Source organism: Solanum verrucosum, unplaced genomic scaffold, assembly GCF_900185275.1.
Source record: "Solanum verrucosum unplaced genomic scaffold, falcon-dt-bn FXZP01000037.1, whole genome shotgun sequence".
NCBI classification, from domain to species: Eukaryota; Viridiplantae; Streptophyta; class Magnoliopsida; order Solanales; family Solanaceae; genus Solanum; species Solanum verrucosum.
The window spans coordinates 377568-403277 of NW_026020240.1; the positions used below are offsets into that span (position 1 = coordinate 377568).

At 35.1% G+C, this 25710-nt stretch overlaps 3 protein-coding genes across 4 annotated transcripts in view; 2 read left to right on the forward strand and 1 right to left on the reverse strand.

The window, feature by feature from the left end:
- LOC125832840 (uncharacterized) overlaps nucleotides 1-25710 on the forward strand; it is a 592533-nt gene that overhangs the window by 119682 nt on the left and 447141 nt on the right. The window lies entirely within an intron of this gene.
- LOC125832836 (uncharacterized) lies at nucleotides 3926-9113 on the forward strand. The gene is made up of 6 exons (XM_049512025.1): nucleotides 3926-4462; nucleotides 6478-6600; nucleotides 7395-7574; nucleotides 7670-7751; nucleotides 8077-8141; nucleotides 8667-9113. The coding sequence occupies exons 1-6, from the start codon at nucleotides 4172-4174 to the stop codon at nucleotides 8955-8957; spliced, it is 1032 nt and encodes a 343-aa protein (XP_049367982.1). The 5' UTR covers nucleotides 3926-4171; the 3' UTR covers nucleotides 8958-9113.
- LOC125832833 (protein trichome birefringence-like 19) lies at nucleotides 10275-14641 on the reverse strand. Its single transcript, XM_049512023.1, has 4 exons — nucleotides 14126-14641; nucleotides 13888-14026; nucleotides 10956-11245; nucleotides 10275-10830 (listed from the first exon to the last, which is right to left on the reverse strand). Exons 1-4 carry the CDS (start codon nucleotides 14476-14478, stop codon nucleotides 10314-10316), a joined length of 1299 nt encoding a protein of 432 aa, XP_049367980.1. The 5' UTR covers nucleotides 14479-14641; the 3' UTR covers nucleotides 10275-10313.

A 25710-nucleotide genomic window follows, 5' to 3' on the forward strand; every position in this document is an offset into this window, starting at 1 on the left:
TTGTTGGTAGAGATTGTGGTGTTGTTTGTTGAGTTAAAGTGTGTTGATTGTATTGACGACCTTAACACCTTATTGATTGGTTATGCCTCATTTTTTCAACCTTATTGATTCTCGAATTTGGTGTGTTATGATTGATTGGTCGTGCTTCATAGCGACCCCTTGGGTTTCAATAGAAAGGTATGTTAAGTCTTCTTTTTTTCTTTTTGGCGTGACTTTAAAGACCCAAACATGTTATGACTTGTATATTATTGTTATTCGACTTGTGGACTTATACTATTGAGTTGGTAACTACAACATAATATAGTGTCTATCAACAACACTACATTCCTTATGTAGCAGCCTAGAAAATCATGTTATGATTTTATTATGGTCGTCTATGATTACATGTTATTGTTGTGACATTTTATTATCTAGTTGTTGCCTATGGGTTTGTTCTGGCCTCAGGAGACAATAACACTATAAATTTTTGGAGTGCACATGTTGATTGATACACCGAGTCTATGGGCCAAGAAGCTACATCGAGCCTACGGGCTGAGTAAATCATACCTACAGAATGAGCAGACTATACCTACGAAGAAACAATTATATTTAACCATGGAGCCCAAGGGTTGTACTGATTCACGACACCTACAAATTCTGATAGTTCAATTCAGATAATCACTAGGGTCCAGGTAAAGGGTCAGTAGCAGTATTTAGCAATTATTTATGCTTGCTAGGACTTATGGTGGTTGTGTGTTGCTTGTACCTGTTGGGTTTATGAGGGTTGGGTTAGGTTATCGTTTGTTACGTGTTTATCTATTGTTTTATTGTAGGAAGGTAAAATGTTATACTTTGTTTTACTCTAACTTTTTCGTTCAATCATTATTCTCCAGTTTGTCTTACATACTCGGTATATTATTTTGTAAGATACCTCATTGTATGGAGGCATTGCATTCATGCCTGCAGATCCTGAGCAATGATCTGACAGGCCCATCGAGTAGCACAATTAAGTTTTCAGCAAATTGGTTGACTCATTTCCTTTCGTAGTTTCCTAGAGTCTTAGAGATTTGCCTGTTTTGCTCTCTCTATAGCTTTTAGGTAGGTTAGAAACCTATTGCCTTTTTCTTTTAATCCCCCTTTCAATCATTAATATCAATTAATTACAGTAATTGAACTCATCATCCCATTTTCATTACTCCCCAACACACGCGTGAATGGAAATACAAGATACACGTTTTACAAGGTTTAGAAGTTCCCTTGCCTTAATTCAATCAAAAGTCAATTCGAGACTTGAAATTTTTCTTTCCGAACAATGTCCAAAGTCACATAATCTAATCAAATAATTAATCACAATAAAATTTCGGAAATAACAACACCCACATCATATACTTTGAAAAATCGGTCAAATCAACTCAAAAACCCAATTTCAAAAAAGAGGGTTGAATCCAAAAATAATTACTTGAATACATTATCCAAGACATTTGAAACCCATTGGTGAAAACCATTTCGAAAAAGGATTTGAAAGCATTTCACAATCACCATTTTACTTCAAAAACTCAAGTTCTTGAAAGTCCCCTAATTTATCATTTCAAAACCTTGATTCGACACTTATAAACATAAATAATAATGGGTAAATGAAGATTTAAGATTAGGAATCGTTACCCAAATATTTCTTCTCAAAAACCTTATTCATATCGTCACACCAAAGCTCCCAAAACTCAAAAATGAAGAAATGAGGACGAAACCCTGAAATTTGGAAACATTATGTCTAGGAGTCCTCCACGAACGCGGACAAAACAACTCATAAAAACCCCGCAAACGCGCCCCTACCTCCGCGAACACGGAGGTCAACACCTTGACCTTCCGCGAATGCGTTCAAACCTCCGCGAACGCAGGGGTCCCAATACTCTACCCTCCGCAAATGCAGAGGTCCCAATACTCTACCCTCCACAAATGCGGAGGGTAGACATCAACAACACATATTAAAAAAATCAGCCAACACAAAAGCTTTAGGATGAACATTCAGGATTCATTCGCAACCCGACACACACAAATAAAATGTGTAATTTGACTAAACTCGATGTTTTAGACTCAATGAAACCATCGAAACACGAATTCAAGGTTTTCTTGACCTGAAATTCGTGAAAGTAACAAGAAAAAGACAACGCCTAGAAAAATCAAAACAAATTATGGACCTCTAAAAGTTCAACCAAGACCCCTCCTAAGCCTAAAATTATCCCCAAATCCAAGAGAAATGTCGGAAATACAATTTGAGCATCCGAACCCCTAATATTGACCAAAATCAACCCAAAAGCTAAAATTTCAACAATTTCCATCTTAGGACCTCAAATCCTCAAAAAAAAAAAACTCTAAATCTGAAACCGACAATTTTTGTAGATCAATTTTCATATTTCTAGACTGATGGAATCGACGAAATTTCATTTCGAGACTCGAACCATTTTTAGTAACTTTATCCTTTCAATTTTTAAAAATTTCCATAATTTATAACTTTTAACTCAAAACTAATTTCAAAATCCAATCAGAAATGACTCTGGGCCACCAATATTGAAAGGGATAAAATGGTAATTTTATAATTTTTTCTAAAAACAACCTTTTGGATCATTACATTTTCTGTCTGATGAATTAAGAAAACATAAAAATGACGAAAATAGAGAATCATTCCACTATCTTATAGTAGCGTAAAACAAAGTTAAGCCAAGACAACAATCTAAATCACACGAGTGAAAATAAATTAATCAAGAAGGGACTCAAGATCTGAATTGGTCTAATACCTCGTAGATTTAAAAAGATATATAATACCTCGTAGATTGCTAGTTTGCTACTTAAGACCATTGAAATATATTATAGTGTATTATTCAAGACGCTAGAACTAATCTATTATCATATAAAAATTTGGAGTTAGAATTTTTGGAGTCAATTACACGTTGGCTTATAGTCGTTTCCATCACTCCTAACAAAATATTTAATATTTCATTATTTGTAAATATAATATATAAATTATTTTACACATAAATTTATGCGGTATGATTCAATAATTTTGGGTTTATTATTACAAACTTAAAAGCACACATAATTTTTTGTACGATATCAATCCATAAACAAGTCTATAGTTTTATTTAAAAAAACCTAATAAGTGGTCGGATATAGTTTGGTTCAATCGATCTTCAGAAAATTATTGGCATCTCTACATGACAGGTTGCCGATATGAATTAATTTCTCCATTTCAATTTGTTTGTGTGATTTTGACTTGACATCGAGTTTTAAAAAGTATTTTTTAAAAAAAACTTGTAGTCTTCGAAGACGTTTGAACATACGATATGAAAACATGATTTTAAATTAACATTTGAACATGTGATTTGAGATCATGATTTAAAATTTCAAATCCTCTAATTCGAAATTTCAAATCGTTCGTTAATACTTTTTAGAATGTAAAATTTGATCCATAACTAAATATTTTGTAAAAAAAAATGACATATCATTTTAAATTTTGTAAAAAGAGACCCATGCTCAATGTGAAGAGAAAATTATTAGTACTATTGTTGATTAATAAATTCTTATCAAATTATACTCTATCTATCCACTTTTAATTGTCATGTTACACTTTTCGAAAGTCAATTTGACTAATTTTTAAAGTTTAATTAGATTACATTAATTTGATATTTTAAACAAAAAATTTAGATATTCAAAAACTATAGAAAAAGTAGTATAAATTTCAATTTTTTGCATATCAATATGATTAAAAAATACATCGTAAAATGTTAGTCAAAGTTATTATTGTTTGATTCTAAAAAAAGAAACTATGACAATTAAAAGTGAACGGAGGTAATATATATTTGAAAGTTTGTTATCATAAATATTTATTTATAAAATAAACATCGAGATATGCAATTTATCAATATGACAACTTACAATATTCTGATATCTAATTAATAAAAATTAGATTATTTCATTTAGGAACTTTAATAAGAATTAAATTTTTATATTTATGAGAAGAGAATAATAACTTAAAGAAACACAATTTTATATACAAACAAACTTTCTAGCTTAAAATTAATCTCATTGATTTTCATATGCACAAATAACTTTTGAAGGAGAAGAAGAAGGAGAAGAAGAAGAAGAAGAAGAAGAAGTTAGTGCAATTGTTGAGAAGAAAGCAAAGAGAGAAGCAGAAATGGCGGGTTTGTTGGCATGGGCAGCAGATGTAGTAGGAGGTTCACACAGCAATGATGAAGATGACAACAACCCCAATTCGATCCCTTTAATCTTTACTCCACAACAACAATCATACCTTCTCGATTTGGATCGAAAGGCTACTTCTCTTACTCGTACCATTCAAGATCTACGGCTTAGACTCCCTCCTCCTGACATCTCTGAGCGTCTTCCTCATCTTCACGCTCACTCCCTCGCCTCTAATAATGCTCTCGCCCTCCAACTTAATGCTCACTCTGCCACCAAAGAACAGGTTTGTCATTTTCTCTTCTTTTAATTACTTCAATTTTTGCTTTTCATCGATTGTTGCTTCTGGGGGTGGATTAAGATTTCAAGTTCTACAATACCCATTACCCTTTTGTGAAATATATGTGGTTATCTTCAGCTAATACAAGTTTAGGCGAATTCAAGATTTCAATTTTATATTTATATCATTGACAAGTGAGGCTAGCTTCAGCACCTTCACCCTCAATTGGGGTTCAATTCATGTAAATAGGAATACTATTGATCCTCCTGATCTTAAGGTAAATCATTTTACATCATGGCTCAACTTGAGGTTACTAAGTACATCATCTTAGATAGGAACGTGTGGAGTGTTGTCTTGCTTTTCTAAAGTTTAGGCTTTTTGGTGTTGTACTAGCTGTATTATTATACTTCTTCATTGTGATATCTATCATTGTGTGTTGGTTGTTGTATTCCGATTATCGCACTATTTTATGGTTCATGGTCTTTTTTATAGGATTTGCACCTTGTTAGTTGCTATGTTTTTCCCACTGTTTTCTACTTCCTTGTACTTCGATTTGCTGCACTTGAGCTGAGGGTCTTTCTGAAATAGCCTCTCTACCTCTACGAGGTAGTGGTAAGGTCTACGTACACTCTACCTTCCCCAAACCCCTTGTGGGATTTCACTGAAAATATAATGATTATTTACATGGCATATATTTTTGCCCTAGTTAGAAAATACTGGGTTCAGTTGAACCTGTTGGAACTACATTGCATCCTCCTCTGGATAGGCGTGGTTGCACTTGCATCTATTGCTGAAGGAGTGCAACCCCTTCATGGTTCCCTCACATTCCGGTGTCCCTACATTGCACCCTTTCTTTCCTTTGTCATCCAAATAATATGATATAAAATCAATATCAAGATTTGTTTCAATGATCAATTTATGATTAATGACAAAAACAAACCCTGCTAAATAAGTGTGTACTGGTAAATGAAGGTCCAGCTCATGTATCAAACCCCAAATTTGACCTTTCACTGGATTCAGAGAAAAAGTAATTGGGGAAAAGGATAAAACTTGCGACCAACGGTTGAGTGAAACTTGAGTGGATTCTTTTCTTTTGCGTTTCTCCCTTTTTGGTAAATGGAGGGACTTGTTCTAGCTGCTACAAACTCCCTTTGTTATGTAGAGATTATTGTCAAGTTACCTAATAAAATTGTATTCAAGTGATGCAAAATGCCGACTACCATAAATTGAATTGCTACGTGAAATTTTGTCTGTTTCTCGGATTTCTTGGTGAGTTCGACAGGTTTAGCAATGAAACTGTTAATGTTGATTGTGTTGGGTACATGAGGTCGGCGAAAATAGCTTAATCGTTTAAACTGAAAATTGTTCAGTGGTCTGTGGTGCACTGTGTTTATTCTAGATATTTTTTGTGATAAGGAAAAGATGAGGACCAATACATTTTGGGGGATAAATTATTCTTGATATAAATAGGCGCCATCATTATACTAATGTCAATATGCATCATTTTGACATTTTGATATGGTATACTAGGAGGTAGAAGGTTTGACATTCTAATTGCTTTATCACAATGAATAACACATTATAGATCATAGATGTCAGAAATATTGGATTTGGTTTATCTTACCAATCGGCTAGTGGTAGACCATAATACCTTGCTTAATGTATCACACAAAACTTTCAAGCGAGAAGAATCCTCTGAAGTTCCTGCATAGGTATCAGAGCTTTTCTTCTCGTTGCTCCTCTGATTTCCTTTATTTGGTGAGCCTGAGGATGTATTAGTACTTAGTAGTGTGAAACTTTTGATTGTTCTCTGGAAATCTATACTGCTTAATTATTTCTCTTTCTATTAATTCTAATGTCATGTACATTATCTATTGATATTTGTGATGAGATTAAGAGATTTTCAGTTCTTTGGCCAAAGTAACATTAAGGAATTTGGAGATGGTATTTTTTACATGCACTCGAATATGCATGCAGAGCTTTGAATTTGAAGTACGATATTTGGTCTACCTTGGTGGCAGGCACAATTAAGAGAAATTACTCTGCAAGAAGAAAATGCCGAGTATGAAAAGGCTATCTCAGATTATGAGAACAGGATTCAGGAGAAGTCACAGGAAGCTGACCTTCTACGCAGCAAGTTGCAGGTTAGTCATAACCTATGTTGCTCGGACTCTTCAAAAATGATGCCGCACCTGTGTCAGATTCTTCAAATATGCGCTATTTTTGGAGAATTCGACACGTACCCATCGACATTTTTGAAGAGTCCAAGCAACATAGATCATAACTCGTAACTTTCTCGAGAGGATCCTTTTATGATTTACAAAAGAGAAAGGGCATCATTTATCTATTGTTTTATCATCTGATTGCATGTCCAACTGTTAGAGGCCAGGCGAACTTCTCTGACAAGTACTCGTAAAAAATAACTGTTAATGTGAATTTCTTCGTAAAACCAGGAACCATATTTCATGCCATGTTAGAATTTTAGCACCCCCTAGGCCCTAGAAAAAACTTCATGCAAAGAGTCTCTGTCTCTCTCTCTCCCCCTCCCTCTTAATTAAGAACTGACTTCCTTTCCCGCTATCTGGTGCAGTCATACACTAATGTTAGCACTGGATTGCCCAGCACAGATGAGCCCTATGCTTAGTTATGTAACAAATTCTTTTACTAATCGTACTTGTACGGTAAGTTATATTACAACAACAACATACCTAGTGTAATTCCACAAATGGGGAGGTAGGATGTACCCAGACCATACCCCTACTGTTTCCAGTAATCCCTCGGCACAGGATATGTTATGTTATTACCTGAATTAAATGTCTCAAGTTATTACTGATTATATTTTCACCTTCAGCCTGTCCACTGATTCCTTTATATGCAATCAACTTTGTTTCTGGGATCTTCATTGTTCAACAATTCTGGAACATTATGCAATTTACAGGAAATGGACTTAATGGAAGAAAACATAAAGTCAGAGTTACAACGAGCACAGGCTGCAGCAGCCAGTGAGTCTGTGAAATCAAATGACTATTTGATTAAAAATAATGGTGAAGATCAAGAAGATGAGGAATTTGCAAATTCTGCGCTGCTGAAGAAATTAGAGGAAAAGAAGAAGGAACTGGTGTGTAGCTTAGCTTATCTCACTTTGCATCATAATAGCCAATGTAAATTACTTTTCGTTCTTTTCATCTGCTTCTGCTGATCGATTTTAATTAGACATCTCTGGAAGGAGCTGTTCATGACCTGGAGAAAAAATGGGCAGAAGTGCAAGATTATGCACTCAAGCAACCTTCCCCAGGTACACCTAACTAATAACATATATTAGCTAACATTGTTATGGATAATGTTCATCAACTACTACTGTGTGGTCAGACCATATGATATATTTTGTTGTCTTAAATTTCTTTCCCTTGCTTATCAAGGAACCAGTTTCTCTCAAGTTTCTTCTTTTCTGTGCCTTAAATGCATCGCACTTGATTCTGAATAAATAATGGAAAACTGCTTAAAAAATTCAGGGGAATAAAGCTGTTAATTACATATTGATATTTTTTTTTGTTGTTATATATTGACATTTTATAGCATGACATGCCTAAAGTCTGATCTTGTCATGCTATTTCTTTCAGCTCAGCGAGAGAAAATATTGGATAAGCAGCTTCATAGCCTAATAGAGCAACTTGCTGCAAAACAGGTGAATGATTTTGAAAATTATTTAGCATTCAGAGGCTGCAGTGCAGCCTTTTGCGCAATGGGTTTTGGAAATTGTACTTTTGACACGAAACACATATATGCTCTCTATGTTTCAATTTGTTTGTTTGTATTTGCCTTGACACGAAATTTAATAATGTAAATAAGAAATTTTGAATCTTGTGGTCTTAAACTAAAGATATGTAGAATGTACCAAAATATCTTGTAATCTTGTGGCAGAAAGTTGAAATTAAAGAGTTGCCAAAAAAGGAAAGACATTCTTTTTGAATCATGCTAAAAAGGAAAGTAAGACAAACAAATTGAAAAACAGAGGGAGTATATGTGTAGAAAAATTAAAATTTTAATAAATATTAAATTCTGAACGCATAATTTCAAAAGTACAATGAGTTTAGTTTCAGAATTGAACCCATTTATTTTAAATCTAGATCCGCTTGTGAAGGCATTGTGTTATGCTATTTTTTTTTATCGTTTGTGGCTCTCTAATCTTTTGTTTTTTCATCTACTTTAGGCCCAAGCAGAGAACCTTGTTCATGAAGTTCATCTAAAGGAGATGGAATTAAAGAAATTAAATGGTCTTTGGAGGAAGCTCGAAGCAAGCAATGCAGATATGAATGCCACTCGGAATAGGTATCCAAGAAGCAACATTGACAGGGGACGTGTTTCTTCAGATTATATCGTTGATCCTCGTCAAAAGCCTGGCAGACTGGAGAATTTGCACAAGCTTATGTTGCTCAGGTCGGCTTTCGTTGTGTACATTTTAGCACTCCATATTTTAGTATTCATTAAGATTTCATTCTAGAGTTGAGCAGAGTAGTGTTTCCTTGGTGGATTTTGTTAATCTTTTAACTGTAAAAATCCCTACATACATCCCAAAAATACAATGATGTAGATTTTTACTTGACGATTAACATGTATATGGTGTAATTCCAGAGTAGAAATGTTTGAACGTTCACAATGTCGTTGTCTTCTAAATTGCAAGCATTGTTCAGTGAATCAATCCATGAACTTTTCCTTCTCACCGCACCCTTGTTTGTCCGAGATACAAAACGAGTGCCACTGGAAAAGAACTGGATTGATTTATTCTATGGTGAAGCATCCTTATTGCACACTCACACAATCTTTGCTGAGAGATAGGAGCATTCGATGGAATTGGTCAACACATTTGCTTCTAGATAGATGTGTGGGATTAGGGGGGGTCAATTGGTGGGCGGGTTGGGTTGAAATTGGAGATATTAAAATGGGTTGAAATAGAAATTGGGTTGGGTCTTTACCCGCCCAAGTTTACTTTGGGCTCAAATGGGCTTAAAAACGGGTTTGGTTTTGACCCACCCAATTTGACCCGCTTAATTCAATAATTTTAATATAATGTTATTTAAGTTTTATAACTACAATTTGAATTTCAACTAAAGAAAATTTAAAAAAGAAGTTACAAATGGATAGATAAATCCTAAAAGATATTATAAAATAGATAGTAATTCATACCTTTAATATAGAAACATATATTACATCAATGCAAATAACGGGTTGAAATTGGAGATCAAATTGAGCTCAATTGAGGATTCTCCTAAATGGGTTAGGACTTGAATGGGTTGAGATTGAATCCAATTCAAGTTATCTTTAGCCCAACCTTTAAAATTATGGGTGGGTTGCCTACAATTGGGCTGAATTTTGACACCTCTATGTGGGATCAATGGGTCGTGCTAGCTACTGCCCACCCTTTCTTCCTCGTCTGCTCTGAGAAATTGTGAACGGAGAGGGAGTAGAGGAGAAGGAGTTGCACACTTACTTGAGCAGTGAGAGCTTGGCCACAAAAATAACTTATATTGGTAAAACACCTACGTATGCTATAGAAGGAAAGACGGAAGCATCGAATGGTGAAGTGATTTAATGGTGCAAGTACTAAGACTCTTTTTCACTTCAAATAAAAAGGAAAAACTAATGCACTAAGCGTGCCTCAATCTCAAGCAAGTTGAAATCAATTATACAAATTCTCACTGTAACAGTATTCTTATTAAGCTCATCTCCTTTCAATAAAAGTAATACGTAATAAAGATTACAATTTTTCTATATTTTCGACTGACTTATAAATCTCTGACACGACTTTAATTTTTTTTTTAAAAAATGTTTGGTTGAACTTAACTCTTAGCTATACTTATTACTGTTTCATAAATTGAAGTTTTTCTTCATGGGATCTCCTTCCCTCAAACATCAACATATGAAGCAAGAAATCACTCCAAGAATCAATAGGACCAGGCAAACACCAATGCACACAATCATTATACAAAACAACATTCTCATTTGACCAATGCCCATATCTACTTGGATGTCCATCTGGTCTCAACAACATGGCTTGTGTTGTGTCCAATAATCTAAACCTTTTCCCCTTTTTCTTCCCTTCCTTTTCTGCTGCCTTAAATTCTTCAACTTGAATTGTATACAACTCCAAGTTTAACCCCTCTAAAGATGTTTCATTGCTTATAAATGGCTTTCTCCTCACACAATTCCCACCCTTATTCCATTCTCCACCTTCAAAATGAGAAGGTGCAAATGTCCTAACAAAAGTTATGCCCTTAAACTTTTCCAAGTTGTTGATAGTCCTCAAAACTGTCCTGATTGCTTTCTGGTAGCCATAAGTAGATGGGAGGTCTGTAACATTTGGAAGTCCACAATACCTGCAACAACCGGTTAGTTTCACATATACTCACTAAACTTTACCAACTATAACAACAAAGTCACGAAACACTATCTTTCGTTACATTAACTAATGTTTAGTGATCATATGTGAAATTAATCGTACCTACAGCCAACTAGTTGATTGTTCTCATAGTAAACACTGCATCTAGTAAACCAATGGCCACCATTGAAGATGACATAGTCAAATTCTTCAATTTGACTTAACCATTTGTCATCAGCTTCATCAAGATAAAGGTTGAATAGACCAGTTTTTGTTGGACCATCAGCATCTGCTTCTTTCATTTTTACCAAGAATGGTGACCAATATGTTGCAAGGGTAAAGTTGTAATCAACATATTTCCACCTTTTAAAATTTTCATCTGGACTAATAGAGTCATCAATTGGATATACTGCCTACACACAAAAAAGAAAAAAAAATCATGATTAAACATGACATGATATGACATATCTCTAGCTCACTGAGGACATGATATTAGATAAGAGAGTATGGAGAGCGAAAATTATAATAGATGGTTAGTTGATAGTAGAGTATTTTCTTTCCTTCCTCGTGAAGGAGCGAAATTCTAGTCTGAAGCATCTATTTGTTTCCTTACCACTATTATTATTTTTATGCTAGCATTATCTTATTCTTCGATTTTATTATTACTGTTATTTCATTTATTTTGACTATCTATGATATTTTACACATTACTTTTTATTCTCTCTTCTTTCAAATTTAGTCTCGAGCCGATGATCTATTAAAAAAAAACTTGTTTTCCCCTTAAAATAAACTTATTCTCCTCAGATTCATTTATATGGGAAATAAAATTATATTATTATTATTTATCACTAGAGGTGTATTTTAGGCTAACTTATGCCAATCAAATCAAACAATAATAAAACATAGATTCCAGTATAAATTTTTGTTATATTATCGGTATTTATAAGTTAATTAAAAAATAATTTATTTATTAATTTTGTATTTTATCCCAAAGTCATCATAGTTTTATGTATCTTTTACTACATAAGAAATAATTTATTTAAAAACTCACATTATAAGTGCTCCTGGACGACCCCTTCCTTTTAAATTATAATTGATGAAATAATACAATTTTTTATAAAGACATTATTAATTGTCTACTGAAACGAATATTTTATTTAGACACATGAAGTAGCACATGTGGTGTTTAGCAGCTGGACAAAAAAGGAGAAAAAAAAAGTATCGATATTTTATGGGGAATCTTTCTTATTCTTTTACTTAATATTTTTAAATTAACAAAATATCTATTTTTAAAAGGGGGAAAAGATAAACATCCATTTTTTTGGACTTTGGTTATCAATTATTTAATCAACAAATCTGTGCAAAGGGACAGTTATCCTCTGAATTTCTTAATTATTATTATTATTATTATTATTATTATTATTATTGAGGGAATAATAATGTTAGCGAGGAACCCACGCTGTCACTTTGGACTCTTTCAGATTTTGTCAGTGACTCTGATAGCTTCAAATCATATATATATATATATATATATATATTATTATTATTATTATTATTGGTTGAGACGGATTTAAAATTTGAATAATTATAAAACAATTTTTTTTTATGATAGTAATTTTATTTTATAATATCAATTACTCAGTGAAATTCGAAAAAAGTATTGGAATTAGTTGAGCAATTGACAATATGCTACATCGTTCACTGCTAGTCGTTTTAAATGTAGATATTTGATTTAATTTTATACGATGATAAAAATTTCAATCTGTTAATTTTGGGATTTTTCTAAAGAATATAAACCAAATATAAAAAAGAAAGAAAAGGAAAAAGTACCCCTAAATGAAGTTCTAGAAAAAGAAAGATGAAAATAGTGATGGGATAAGAAAATAGTGATTGGGATAAAATTTGTATCTTGTTTGGTTGCCATGTTTGGGATAAACTTATCCCACCATTTATATCATACTGATGGGATAAGTTATCCCATATACATGGTGTGATAAGTTATTCCAGGATAGCTAACCCTAGGATAACTTATCCTGGGATAACTTATCGACCCAGGGCTTGAACGTATATTATATATATTATATATAACCCATATATATAATGGGTTAGAATATCTATATTCTTTTACGTATTTGAGGTTGGGACTTTTTATTAGAAAAAGATTAGTGACTTTGTTCATCTATCTATCAAAAATCTAAATCATGATTTGAAATTATTAATTTAGATAAAAATAGTTGATTTGAAGTTGATCGTAATGGTAATTAATGCAATATAAATTTAATATTATATTTTTATATGTACACATAATTTTTTTATAATTTGTAATAACATTCCCAAATTATGATCAAAGAGTTCTATGGCAAAATAATGGTATTGCTAGAGATAATTCTAATCAGCGAGTTGAGACAATCTACATTGTATATCGAAGCACCTCATAAATAAACTATTTTGAGAATAAGGACATGATTGTTAATTTTGTATTCACAAGGAAACTAAGAACTAAAAAACAGTTGAAACTTCAAGTCCAAAACTTCTTGGTGTCTTCAACAGAATATTACCTAAACTTTGAAATACATCTATTTTTGTTAAACCAAACCCAACCTATTCAATAATACAGTACAGCATGTGTGCACGCAACCCAAGATAAGCATAAAAAGTTAAATAATAACATAAAAAGTTAAATAATAAAAATTTAGCGATAGACAAAATTTTATAATTAAAATAATAAAATTTTATGTCAATTTCATTTAGGTGTAGATTAACACATTTCATAGCTAATTTCATGTTTTCTTATTGTGTAATTAGCAATAAATATGTATGTATTGTATAATAATAATTTAAATTATATATATACATAACATAGATAAAAGTTATTTACATTATCAGTATAATTTATTAACTTTTCATGATTAATTATTATTTTTATCAAGTTCTTAATTCTTATGAATTTATTCTATATCTTTTACATAATATTTAAACTCGTATAAAACTCAAAGGACGTAACGGTATAGGCAATGAAACAATAAGAAAGAAGTATGAAGAGGAAAATAGGTACCCGGGACAAGAGACATATTAAAGATTGCATTTGGTTTCTTCCAACGGAATCTCCAACAAATGCCAATGACTTGTTTCTCATAATATCCAAGAATTGGAATGGGTTGAAGATGCGCAATTCACATCCCTTAGGCTTCCATCTATTAAAAATATAAAATCGAATAATTATTTTTCATTTATTTTCGAAAGAATATGATTGATTAAAATTGCTTATCCTACAATTCAAATTTCCAACATACCTCCATTTCAAGAAGTCGGTATCAGGCCTTCCATATTTCATGCAATTTTGGTGTTCATGGATCGCCCAACAAGTGGTGTTTGTATAATATGGTCCATCAGGATTCGGAATCCACTCTCCTATTGAAATATCACATGTTTCATCATCCATAATCTTTATCTCCATTTCTTCAATATGATATGTGGATGATTTTTCTGACTCATGATTTGCTAAATTTGTAGCACTATACCACTTAGAAGTGTAGTGCAGAGGGATAATACCTAGAATAATTAATGTTAAAGCTAGAAGTATGAATACTTTTGGAGTTCTTTGAGATGCATTATTGGACAACTTTTTCCCACAAGGGAACTCCATTTGCTTGGAGCTAGATTCTTCAATGGAAGATTGAAAGTGAAAGCAAAGATGGGAGTTGAAGCATAAGAAGTTAAGCTTATAAAAAATAAGTTATGGAAAATGGCATCAAGAAAAAACAAAGGACTAGTTGGCACTTACATGTGACACAAGCAACGTGCTAGTAGTATACTACTAATTATTAGATTTTAGTTGATGGAGCTTAATTTTGTGCCTCGATAGTATATATATAACTTTTTTATGCCAGATCTCTAGAATTTACATTTAGTTGATGAACTGTGCTTAATTTTGAACATGTCTACAATTTAACTTTAATGAAATATCATGTATTAAATCTACAAATGCATATACCTTAAATTAACTTTTTATTCACAACTTTTATATGGTAAGCCAAAAAATAAAATAACAACTTGGCATGTCTAGTTAAATTACATGAAAGTTCTTTACAATAATGTCAATGTACATCTAGATGGCATAAATCCTTTACTTGTGCAAACACTTATTCTCCTTGGATACCACCTTTTGGATCCCATTATTATTAAAACTTAAAAGGGTGAGATAGGACCCAACTTGCTCACTCTATCTAGATGGATAATTGAGGAGTACATTAATCAAACTATTGCAAGTGTAAAATTTTGGTGAATAATAATTCAATTATGTAATAAATTATCACTTATCAATTTTTAACTTATAGATTTCTCCTCATCTCTTGCTGGATTAGACAATAGTAACATGCCAAGTCTACATTATATTAAGTTTAATTAATGATACTTTAGTATCTTTTGGATCCAAGAAAACTATTATTCTTCAATGAATATATATATACCAAACGATCGGAGTAAGTTTATATTTTATTTTCATATATTATCAATATATCATTTGTGTTAATGATTTGATGATTTTGTATGGAAGTTTTATCTCAATTTTTTTTAGAGTGGAAGGTACAAGTTACAAACTCTTTTGACATAAATGAAATATTTCATAATAAGTTATAATTAACGGATTGTTTCAGAAATTATATACCTAAATATTTGAAAATATTGCATAAATATTCACCTATAATTTGTTACTGAAAGGATACTGTAGTGGTTAACTTAAAGAAACAAGTGATAAATATTGTTCCAATCTGTGATCGAGCAGTAAGATGTGATAACTAGGTAAAGCACCAGCACTTTGCACGGTGGTGAACTATCTCAATAAGCTTATTCATAATCGTTCGATTTTGTTTTCAAGTGAGTACACTGAATTGTCAAACCTTGCTATCAAAGCCCAAAAGCACTTGAAGAATGGAGACTTGACCTTGAACCCTAGCTTGAATCTTCTTCTTCAAACTTCTAGAGAGAGAAATATTTGGAGAGGAATAACTTTGGTCTTCTTTTAGATTTTTAGGAGAATGACTTGAATGAACTAATTTGGGGACAAAATCACTTATATAAGGGTCTTAGACATAGGCAAAACGACGTAGTATAGGGATAACATAATTAGGAAAAGACCCAACTACCCTTAAAAATAACTGCCGAGTACTGCTGACCGATGGACCTTGACCGATGGTCCGTCCTGCTGGTCCGCCGTTCGTGGTCAGAAACTCCCATTTGGCGTCATGATCCACGGACCCTCAACCATGGACCGTAGTCTGACCGACGGTCTGTCCATCGGTTAGGCCGTGGTCTCATGGCTTCTGAATATACTGAGTGCCGAATCCACGGACCACACCTACGGTCTGTGGTTCCATCCACGGGCCATGGTTGGTCTCCGTCGATGGCACCTGGAAACTTTGAAATCTTTCTATGTTGTCCGTTCTCGAATCCGATGTGTTACATTATCTCCCCCTTGGAATCATTCGTCCTCGAATGAGATTCTAGACATCACAAAATGATAAGGACTCTAAACTAGCAACCCATCATGCATGCAATTTCATCTAGATGCACACAACCAAAGAGGAACTTCGATTCCAAGCTAAACATATTCAAAGCATCATAAGGTAGATAGGAACTAGACCTAGCAGCCCAATATGCATGCACTTACTAGATTACTCATATCCGAAGAGAAACTACCATCTCCAAGCTAAAAGCATGTTCATATCATCATATCATGAAATCCATATGCAACTCATACTCAAATGCATATATCCAAGGAGGAAACATCAACTCCAAGCTAAAGCATGTTCAACAATTCATCTCATGAAGTCTATAGGCAACTCATACTCAATGCACAACAACATGAGGAAAATTAATCATATAAACTCATTTTCTTTCAAAACATAACTTCTTCATGGAACATGCATAAGATAAGGAAATCATGGGAATATTTACAACACATGACACCAAAACAAAGAGTAAACCATGGGGAACTCATTACCTCAAGCTAGAGTAGGAGTAGAAGGAAAAATATGAGGATATTGGTACATCATATCGGTCTCGGCCTCCCAAGTAACACCCTCAACTAATTGATTCCTCCACAACACTTTCACGGAAGCAACTACTTTATTTCTCAACTTCTTAACTTGCCGGTCTAAAATTTCAATTGGAGCTTCCTCATAAGAAAGATTTTAATTAAATCCCAAACCTTCTAAGGAAACTATAAATGTCGGATCTCTAATACACTTTTTCAACATAGAGACATAGAAAACTGGATGCACCGATGCCAAATCATTAGGCAACTCAAGATCATAAGAAAGCTTACCAACACATCTGATATGGGCCTACATAACGGGGACTAAGCTTCCCTTTCTTATCAAACCTCATTACACCCTTCATGGGTGAGATTTTCAAGTAAACCCAACATGAACATCAAACTCAAGATCTCTTCTTCTAACATCGGCATAGGACTTCTGTCGACTTTGGGCTGTTTTCAACCTTTCCCTAATAAGTCAGACTTTCTCTATAGCCTCATGAACTAATTCGGGTCCTTTAAATGCAACTTCACCCACCTCAAACCAATCTACAAGAGATCTACACCTCCTACCATAGAGAGCCTCAAATGGAATGGAGCCATACAAATACTCGAATGGTAGCTATTGTTGTAAGTAAACTCAATCAATGGCAAATGGTCATCCAAATTATCCTTAAAATCAATGAAACATGCTCTCATCATATCATCCAAAGTTTGGATAGTACGCTTCACTTGCCTATCAGTTTGTGGATGAAAAGCTGTGTTAAGCTTAACACGAGTACCAAGGCCCTTTTGGAAAGATTTCCAAAACTGAGAAGTAAATTGAGTACCTCGATCGGAGATAATGGACAAGGGCAATCCATTCAACCTTACCATTTCCTTCAAATACAACTTAGCATAATTTTCCGCCACATAAGAAACTTTGACAGGAATAAAATGAGCCGATTTCGTCATTCGTTCTACTATGACCCAAATCAAATCATATTATTGCCGTGTACGAGGCAACCCTACTATGAAGTCTATATTCAAATCTTCCCACTTCCAAGTAGGAATACTAATGTATTGGGATAAACCTCTCGATTTTTGATGCTCAAGTTTCACTTGTTGGCAATTAGGACACTTCGCCACAAATTCCGCAATATCTTTCTTCATCCCATTCCACCAATAGACTTCCCGCAAATCACGGTACATCTTGGTGGCTCCCGGGTGAATGGAATACCGAGAACTGTGGGCTTTTGATAAAATTCGTTCCCTTAAGTCATCAACATTAGGAACGCATAAACGACCTTGATATCTTAGTACACCATCTCCCCCTTGGGAGAAAGCCTCAACGAACTTTCTAAGTACCGCTTCTTTCAATTCTACTAAGGTCGGATCAAGACATTGCGTGGCTTTCACATTCGTCCCAGAAGACAAATTTGAACTATTCTGAACCATAACACCACCTTTGGTGGAGTTCATTAATCGAACACCCAATCGGGTCAATCTATGTACATCTTGTACCAATTCTCTTTTACCCTCTTCTATGTGGGAAACACTACCCATTGTTAGTTGGCTAAGAGCATCCACCACCACATTTGCCTTACCGGGGTGATAGAGTACACTTATATCATAATCCTTAAGTAACTCAAGCCACCTTCTTTGGTAAAGATTAAGATCTTTCTGATTAAACACATATTCCAGACTCTTATGGTCGGTGAAAACATCTACATGAACACCATACACATAGTGCCTCAAAATCTTTAAGGCAAAAACAACCGCTGCTAATTCAAGATAATGGGTTGGATAATTCTTCTCATGAACCTTAAGTTGCCTTGAAGCATAGGCAATAACCTTCCCATTTTGCATAAGCACACATCTAACCCAATTCTTGAGGCATCACAATAAACAACAAAACCATTTGTCCCTTCCGATAAAGTCAGCACCAGAGCGAAAGTAAGTCTATCTTTTAATTCTTGAAAACTCTTCTCACATGCTTCAGACCATATGAACTTAGCCTTCTTTTGAGTCAAAACTGTGAATGGAGAGGCAATCGAAGAGAACCCCTAAACAAACCTTCTGTAGTAACCACCTAAACCCAAAAAACTTCTAATGTCCGAAGGAGTTAGAGGTTTAGGCCAACTCTTGACCGCATCCATCTTCTTAGGATCTATCTCAATACCTTTACTAGAAACAATATGACCAAGAAAAGCTATGAACCTTAGCCAAAACTCACATTTGCTAAACACCACAAAGAGTTGTTGGTCCTTTAAAATTTGCAACACAATTCTCAAATGATTGTTGTGATCATCCTCACTTTTCGATTAAATCAATATATTATCAATGAACACAATTACAAACATATCAAGGTATTGTGTAAACACCCTATTCATCAAATCCATAAAAGCCGCTAGAGCATTAGTCAAACCAAATGACATTACCAAAAACTCATAATGATCGTATCGAGTTCTAAAAGTTGTCTTTGGAATATCATCTTCCTTCACCCTCAATTAGTGATAACCCGACCTAAGGTCAATCTTGGAAAAGTAACTCGCTCCTTGGAGTTGTTCAAATAAATAATTTATTCTTGGAAGAAGATACTTATTCTTAATAGTCGCCTTGTTCAATTGCCGGTAGTCAAAACACATACGAAGGGAACCATCTTTCTTCATGGATGAGTTATTCTTAGAAAGAGTTTTGAGGAAGTCATGAGACTCGAGAGGGGCTTGAGAGAAGCCCCTGAGTGAGTTAAGTGTTGAGTTTCAGAGGAATGCACTCATATTCATATGAATCGTGCTTTCAAGCTAAAAATGATATGTACTTTCTCCTCTAAGCCTTGTTCCAATTGAGACCCTTATGAGGAAGTTTATTGATAGTTTGGGTAGTATTCTCACCCGAGAGATAGTATGAGTTACGAGATTATGAGCAGTAGTGGTGAAAGTACCCAAAGTTAGAGGAAGGTATGCAGAGGTTAAGTTATCTAAGAAAGGGAGATAGTGATGAGGCAAGATATGTTATTATAGTCACACACCTAGTAAGTTATTAATAAGGATTTTTCCCCATAGACTAAGAAGTGATGAGTTCTGAAGATTTCATGATAGAAGATAAAGGAATAGTTACTATTCAGGATGAGTTAGAGTATACTTTAACCAGAAATGAGTTTATAATAATGTGTTATTGTGTTAGTAACAACCAAGTATATGTGTTGAATAGAATAGCAGGAGTATTCATGAGGTGATAGATCTAAGCTACACTTATAATTATTGAGGAGGAACCCATAATATTCAGAGGGTTAAAGAAATAATTAGACAATGATGTATCGTGAATGGGTAAATAGTACTTAAGTTGTGAAAGGAAGTGTGACGGTAAATTGTAAGTATGAATACTGATAGGTGAAGATTGACTACTTGTCATGAGTTCTTAGTGAGCTAGTGTTTATTATATTTTATCTAGTACTTGTAAGTTACTATAGTAAGAGGGCAATCATATTGATATCCGGGTTTAGTAATAAACAAGCTTGAATTTGATATGAGTGTCGTAATCAAAAGAATGGAAACATGAGAGTGATGATGTTAGTCTTGAGATCTAATCTTGTAGACTTTACATAGAATAGGTGAAGGATTGGGATGTTAGTTGCAATGAAAATGAGTGGTACAAGTGAGATCCTAACTTTTAGATAAGGGCATCAAAGTGTGGCTAAGTCATAAGAGTAACAAGAGCATTAAGAGGTGTAACCGAGATTATATGTGATCAGACGAGGTTCCAATTAAGTAAATGATTGTTCATATGTGCGTAGATAGTATATTTGAGCTTTCAATGTGGAATAGGATGATGTAAGCAATGTTTTTTTCCTTAAGAGTTAGATGAAACGGCCTTATAAGACAATAAGAAGAGGTTAATAGAAGCATGTTAGAAAGAGGTCTTAGAAGGGGTCTTCATATCTGCTTATAGAGGGTTCAGTAGCCATGAGATAAGCCCTTCTTGAGTATTGGAGTAAATGGAATGTAGACCAGTTTAGAGATTATGGAATAGATCCATAACTTTAGAGTGTCAACTCCAAACCTAAGGGGGGAGATGATAAGATGAGAAATCAAGTCAAAAGTTGAGAATAAGATAGTGATGTCTTCAAAAAGAGTTCTAGAGATATATCAACCCATTCATAATATTGTGTATTCCTGAAGTTCAGTTATTACAACATCATGTTGATATTCCTAATATCTGAATTGTGTCTATGACCTATGCTTATGCACTTCAGAGAGATTTACATCTATGCTCAGTTCCCAGAATGAGGGGCAAAGACCTTAGCTCGTTATTCTCAAGCTTAATCCATAAAGTTATAGATATAAGCCTCATGATATGAATCTATTCATATAAGCATCATGTCTCACAATATGTTGAGTCTCATAAATTCATGATTTACTTTTAATGCCTAGCAACATAATGTTATATCATGCATATTCTTATATCAGACATCTCGAATGAATCGTGCTTATGATCTTTTGCCCTAAAGTTCTTTTAGTAATCCTTTTTAGTTTTGGGAGTGGTGTTGTTGATAGTAGTTGAGTAATGATAGAAGAAGAGGGTTGATGTTCCTTATTGTGGTAGTTGTAGTTTTCATATTCCATCTAAAATTATAATGTGGAGGAGGAATAGAGTGGTTTTTTTTACCATGAGTAATAGTTAAACGAGAGTAATTAGTCTGTTCTTGGTAGTAATATGAGAAAGCTCAGTTGGTAGAAGTGACGATAGAATAAGGAATTCTTTTAAGGATTGGTTAGTAGGAGTCCATGGAGTGGTTATAGTACTATGCGTGAATGGTGTTGGTAGCATGTGAATGAATGCATGATGCATTAGGTGTTTCTTGATATGGGCTCAAGGAGAAGTATTCTTGGGATGAGATTCCCTATAGAGGTATATAACCTGAATCTTGTGGTTTAGATAAGTATAACAATCTCATATTTAGCACCTTGTGAATTAGAGATTAGGCTTGAATACAGTAAGAGTAAGTGATTTGATTTACACGTTTGTAAGAGTAGTCACATACTCTAGTGGGAGTTAGGAGTTGCAGCTAATGATGTCACGCCCCAAAGCAACCCTAGGACGCGGACATGGGACCTTGGATCACGAGCGATCCCAAACTAACCCTGCTGGCATAACATAAGCATACTATGATAACTAAAATAAGATAATTCTGTGTGGAAGCTTAAACATGAGACAAACTGGAAGTGATGGGAAATACCCATTCTAAGTCTGAATATAAAATATGAGAGTTTAATAACAAATGAAATATCAAACTCCAAGCTAAAAATGAATCTAACAATGTCTGAAATAAAGCCTCTAACTGACTAGAGATGTTGGGACATACCCCAGTTAAATCTAGCAAACTCTGAAACTGAAGACTGAAAGTGAAAAGATAACCATGTCAACTTTCCTCGAAGAATGAGGACTCACAACTGATGTTGCTGAACTGAAGATCGGGAACCGATCTAGGCGTGATCTGGATGCTGAGGACCTGAACCTATATCACGAGAAGATGTAGCACAGAGTATATGTCAGTACTTGAAAGGTACTGAGCATGCATGATAGAATAAAGTTGAGAAATATACATAACTGAACAAAGCATATAACTGAGCAATGATGTAAGATAAGCATGATACTATATTGGAAATACTGAAATGAACTAACTGAATGCAATGACCAAGTTTATAACATGTTGAAACTGAATACTGAACTGTAGCTAATAACTTGGTCAATGCAATAGAATATGACTGTGGGAGATACTAATAACTGACATAAAACCACATGAGCTAAGCGTGGAGTCCGATGTATACACCCCATCAAAAGGACCCACAGAGGTATAGAGGCATGACTTGCGTGATCTCTACAATGTAAAGCGCACAGATGGGACTTATAAACCTATGCGGGTACGCAGTTCTGGGAATATGAGGGTGACAGACCCTAGTCCAACTTGGTATTAAGTCTACTCCCAACTAATTATCTAAATAACACATTATGAATGATTTTCTGTAATACTGGATAGCTCAAAATACTGACATGCTAACTGAACGTGCAACATTTATGTACTGATAAAGAAACATTCATAATTGGAGCATGTATAACTGAATAAACTAACCTAGCATGTGTAATTCATGAACTAAACGAATCTACACTACTAGGGTTTTGAATTTCATGCAAGAACTTAAACAACAACATTATAATCTGATTTGGATCATTCTAACAGCTAAAACCTAACAATTTCAAACATGCAAGAAACCCTAAGTCTAGATAATATCAAGGGAATCAAGATTCTTACTGAAATCTAGGGATCTAATGGCCGAAAGGAACCCACTAGTTAAATCCCACATGCCTGGTGACGAATTTCACTAAGAAATCTTTCAATTTCGGGGTTGGAATGGATGAAAACCTTGCCGCGTTTTCCTGAAGGGCTGCTCAACTTTTTCTCTGATTTTTACTCTAAGTATCGCTTGATTTAGGTGAAGGATTGATTAGGTTAGGTTCTAATTTAGTTTCTAGGCTAAAACTGACCAAAACCACATAGTTTTGGTGTCCGACGGGGCTGACCACGGGCTCTATGACGGACCGTCACAGGGACCATGGACCATCAAGCTGGTCGTGGTCCTTGGACAGTTGATGTTGGTTTTGGGGGTTTTGACCACGAAACCCTACCACCGCCCATGTGAAGGACCGCGGACCGTGAAGGTCGACGTGGCTCTTCACTTGTGTTGGTGGTCCTACTGGCCCAGGTCTACGGACCCTCCCATGGCCCATCATCAAGACTACGGCCCGTGGAGGGATCCGTGGTCTAATATCAGGGCCTGGGGAATTCTGATTCTCCAACACGGGCACCAGTACGACCCGTGAGGTGTTCCACAGCCCGTAAAGGGTCCCGTGGTCCACCTCTACTGGAGAGTGCTGAAGTCCACGGGTAGGTCAACGGAGCGTGGACCCTATCATGGTCCGTGAACCCTGCTGCGGTTCACTGGTTCAGGTGATTTCTACTACACTTTTCTAGGTCTGGTTTCGGAGGTATTACAATATCTCCCCCTTGGGAACATTCATCCTCAAATGAAGTCTAAAATAGCTGGATAGGGAGGGAAAGAGCTGCAACCCTACCACTAATTTCTAGAACCTAATTTCTGACTGAACTATGTTCCAAGACCATGCAAATACGCTTAAAATGCATGTATAAACTAAAGGAACATGATACTAAGACTGAATATATGCTTGAGTAACTGAAAAACTGGAGAGGAACTATTCCCTCAAGCTGGACTAGAATCGAAAGGAAATAGATGAGGATACTTGGCCTTCATGGCTGCTTCTGCTTCCCAAGTTAGCTCCCTCTACGGACTGACTCCTCCACCAAACATTCACTGAATTAACTTCTTTGTTTCTCAACCTTCGAACCTGACAATCAAGAATCTCAACTGGCACATCCTCATAAGTGAGACTATCGTTCACAGCCACACTCTCTAAAGGTACTATGGATGCTAGATCACCCACACACTTCTTCAACATCGAAATGTGAAAGATCGGAGGCACTGCTACTAGTTCTACTAGTACCTCTAACTCATAAGCCACTTTACCAACTTTTTTCAAGATCTTGTAAGGGCCTACATATCTTGGGCTGAGCTTCCCTCTCTTGCCAAATCTCATCACCCCCTTCATAGGTGACACTTTCAGAAAAACCCAATTATCAACTTGGAACTCCAAGTCCCTTCTCCTTACGTTTGCATAGGACTTCTGGCGACTTTGGGCTGTCTTAAGTCTATCTCTGATGAGCTGCACTTTTTCCACAGCATCATGAACCGAATCTGGCCTTATCAAGGCTGCTTCACCTACTTCAAACCAATCAATTGGAGATCTGCACCTACACCCATATAATGCCTCATAAGAGGACATCTAAATGATAGAATGGTAGCTATTATTGTAGGCAAACTCTATAAGAGGAAGGTGATCATTCCAACTACCCTTGAAGTATATCACACAAGTTCTCAACATGTCCTCTAAGGTCCAAATTGTACGCTCTACCTGACCATCCATCTGTGGCTGCAATGTTGTGCTAAGATTAACCTGAGCACCAAGACCTTTCTGAAATGACTTCCAGAAATGAGAGGTAAACTGAGGACCTCTATCTGAGATGATAGACAAAGGAACTCCATGCAACCTGACTATGTCATTAATGTAAATCTTGGCGTAGTCCTCTATCGAGTCTGTAGTCTTGATAGCCAAAAAGCGCGTAGACTTAGTAACTCTGTCAATTATCACCCAAATGGAGTCAAGCTGTCTGCGAGTGCGAGGCAAACCTGTAATAAAGTCCATGTTGATCACTTCCCACTTTCAAGTAGGAATGTTGTTCTCTTGAGTCATACCCCCTGGTTTCTGATGTTCAACCTTCACTTATTGGCAATTGGGGCACTTAGCCACAAAATCTGATATATCCCTCTTCATGCCATTTCACCAAAAGACTTCCTGCAGATCACGGTACATCTTAGTGGTGCCTGGATGAATAGAATACCAGGAGTTATGGGCTTCTGCAAGAATCGGTTGTCTCAACTCACCTACCTTAGGAACATATAATCGACCCTGATAGCGAAGAACACCATCTCCCCCTTGGGAGAAAACCTCAACCCTCTACTGATGGACTGCACCATTTAGTTGAAGTAATATAAGATCACTATCTTTCCTTTCCTTAACCTCTGCTACCAATGAAGATTCTAACCCATTTTGAACTGTTACACCACCATCTAATATGCTCATAAGGCGAACTCCCAAGCGAGCAAGCCTTTGAACATCCTTTGCTAGTTCTTTTCTTTTTTCCTCAATATGTGCTACACTACCCATAGA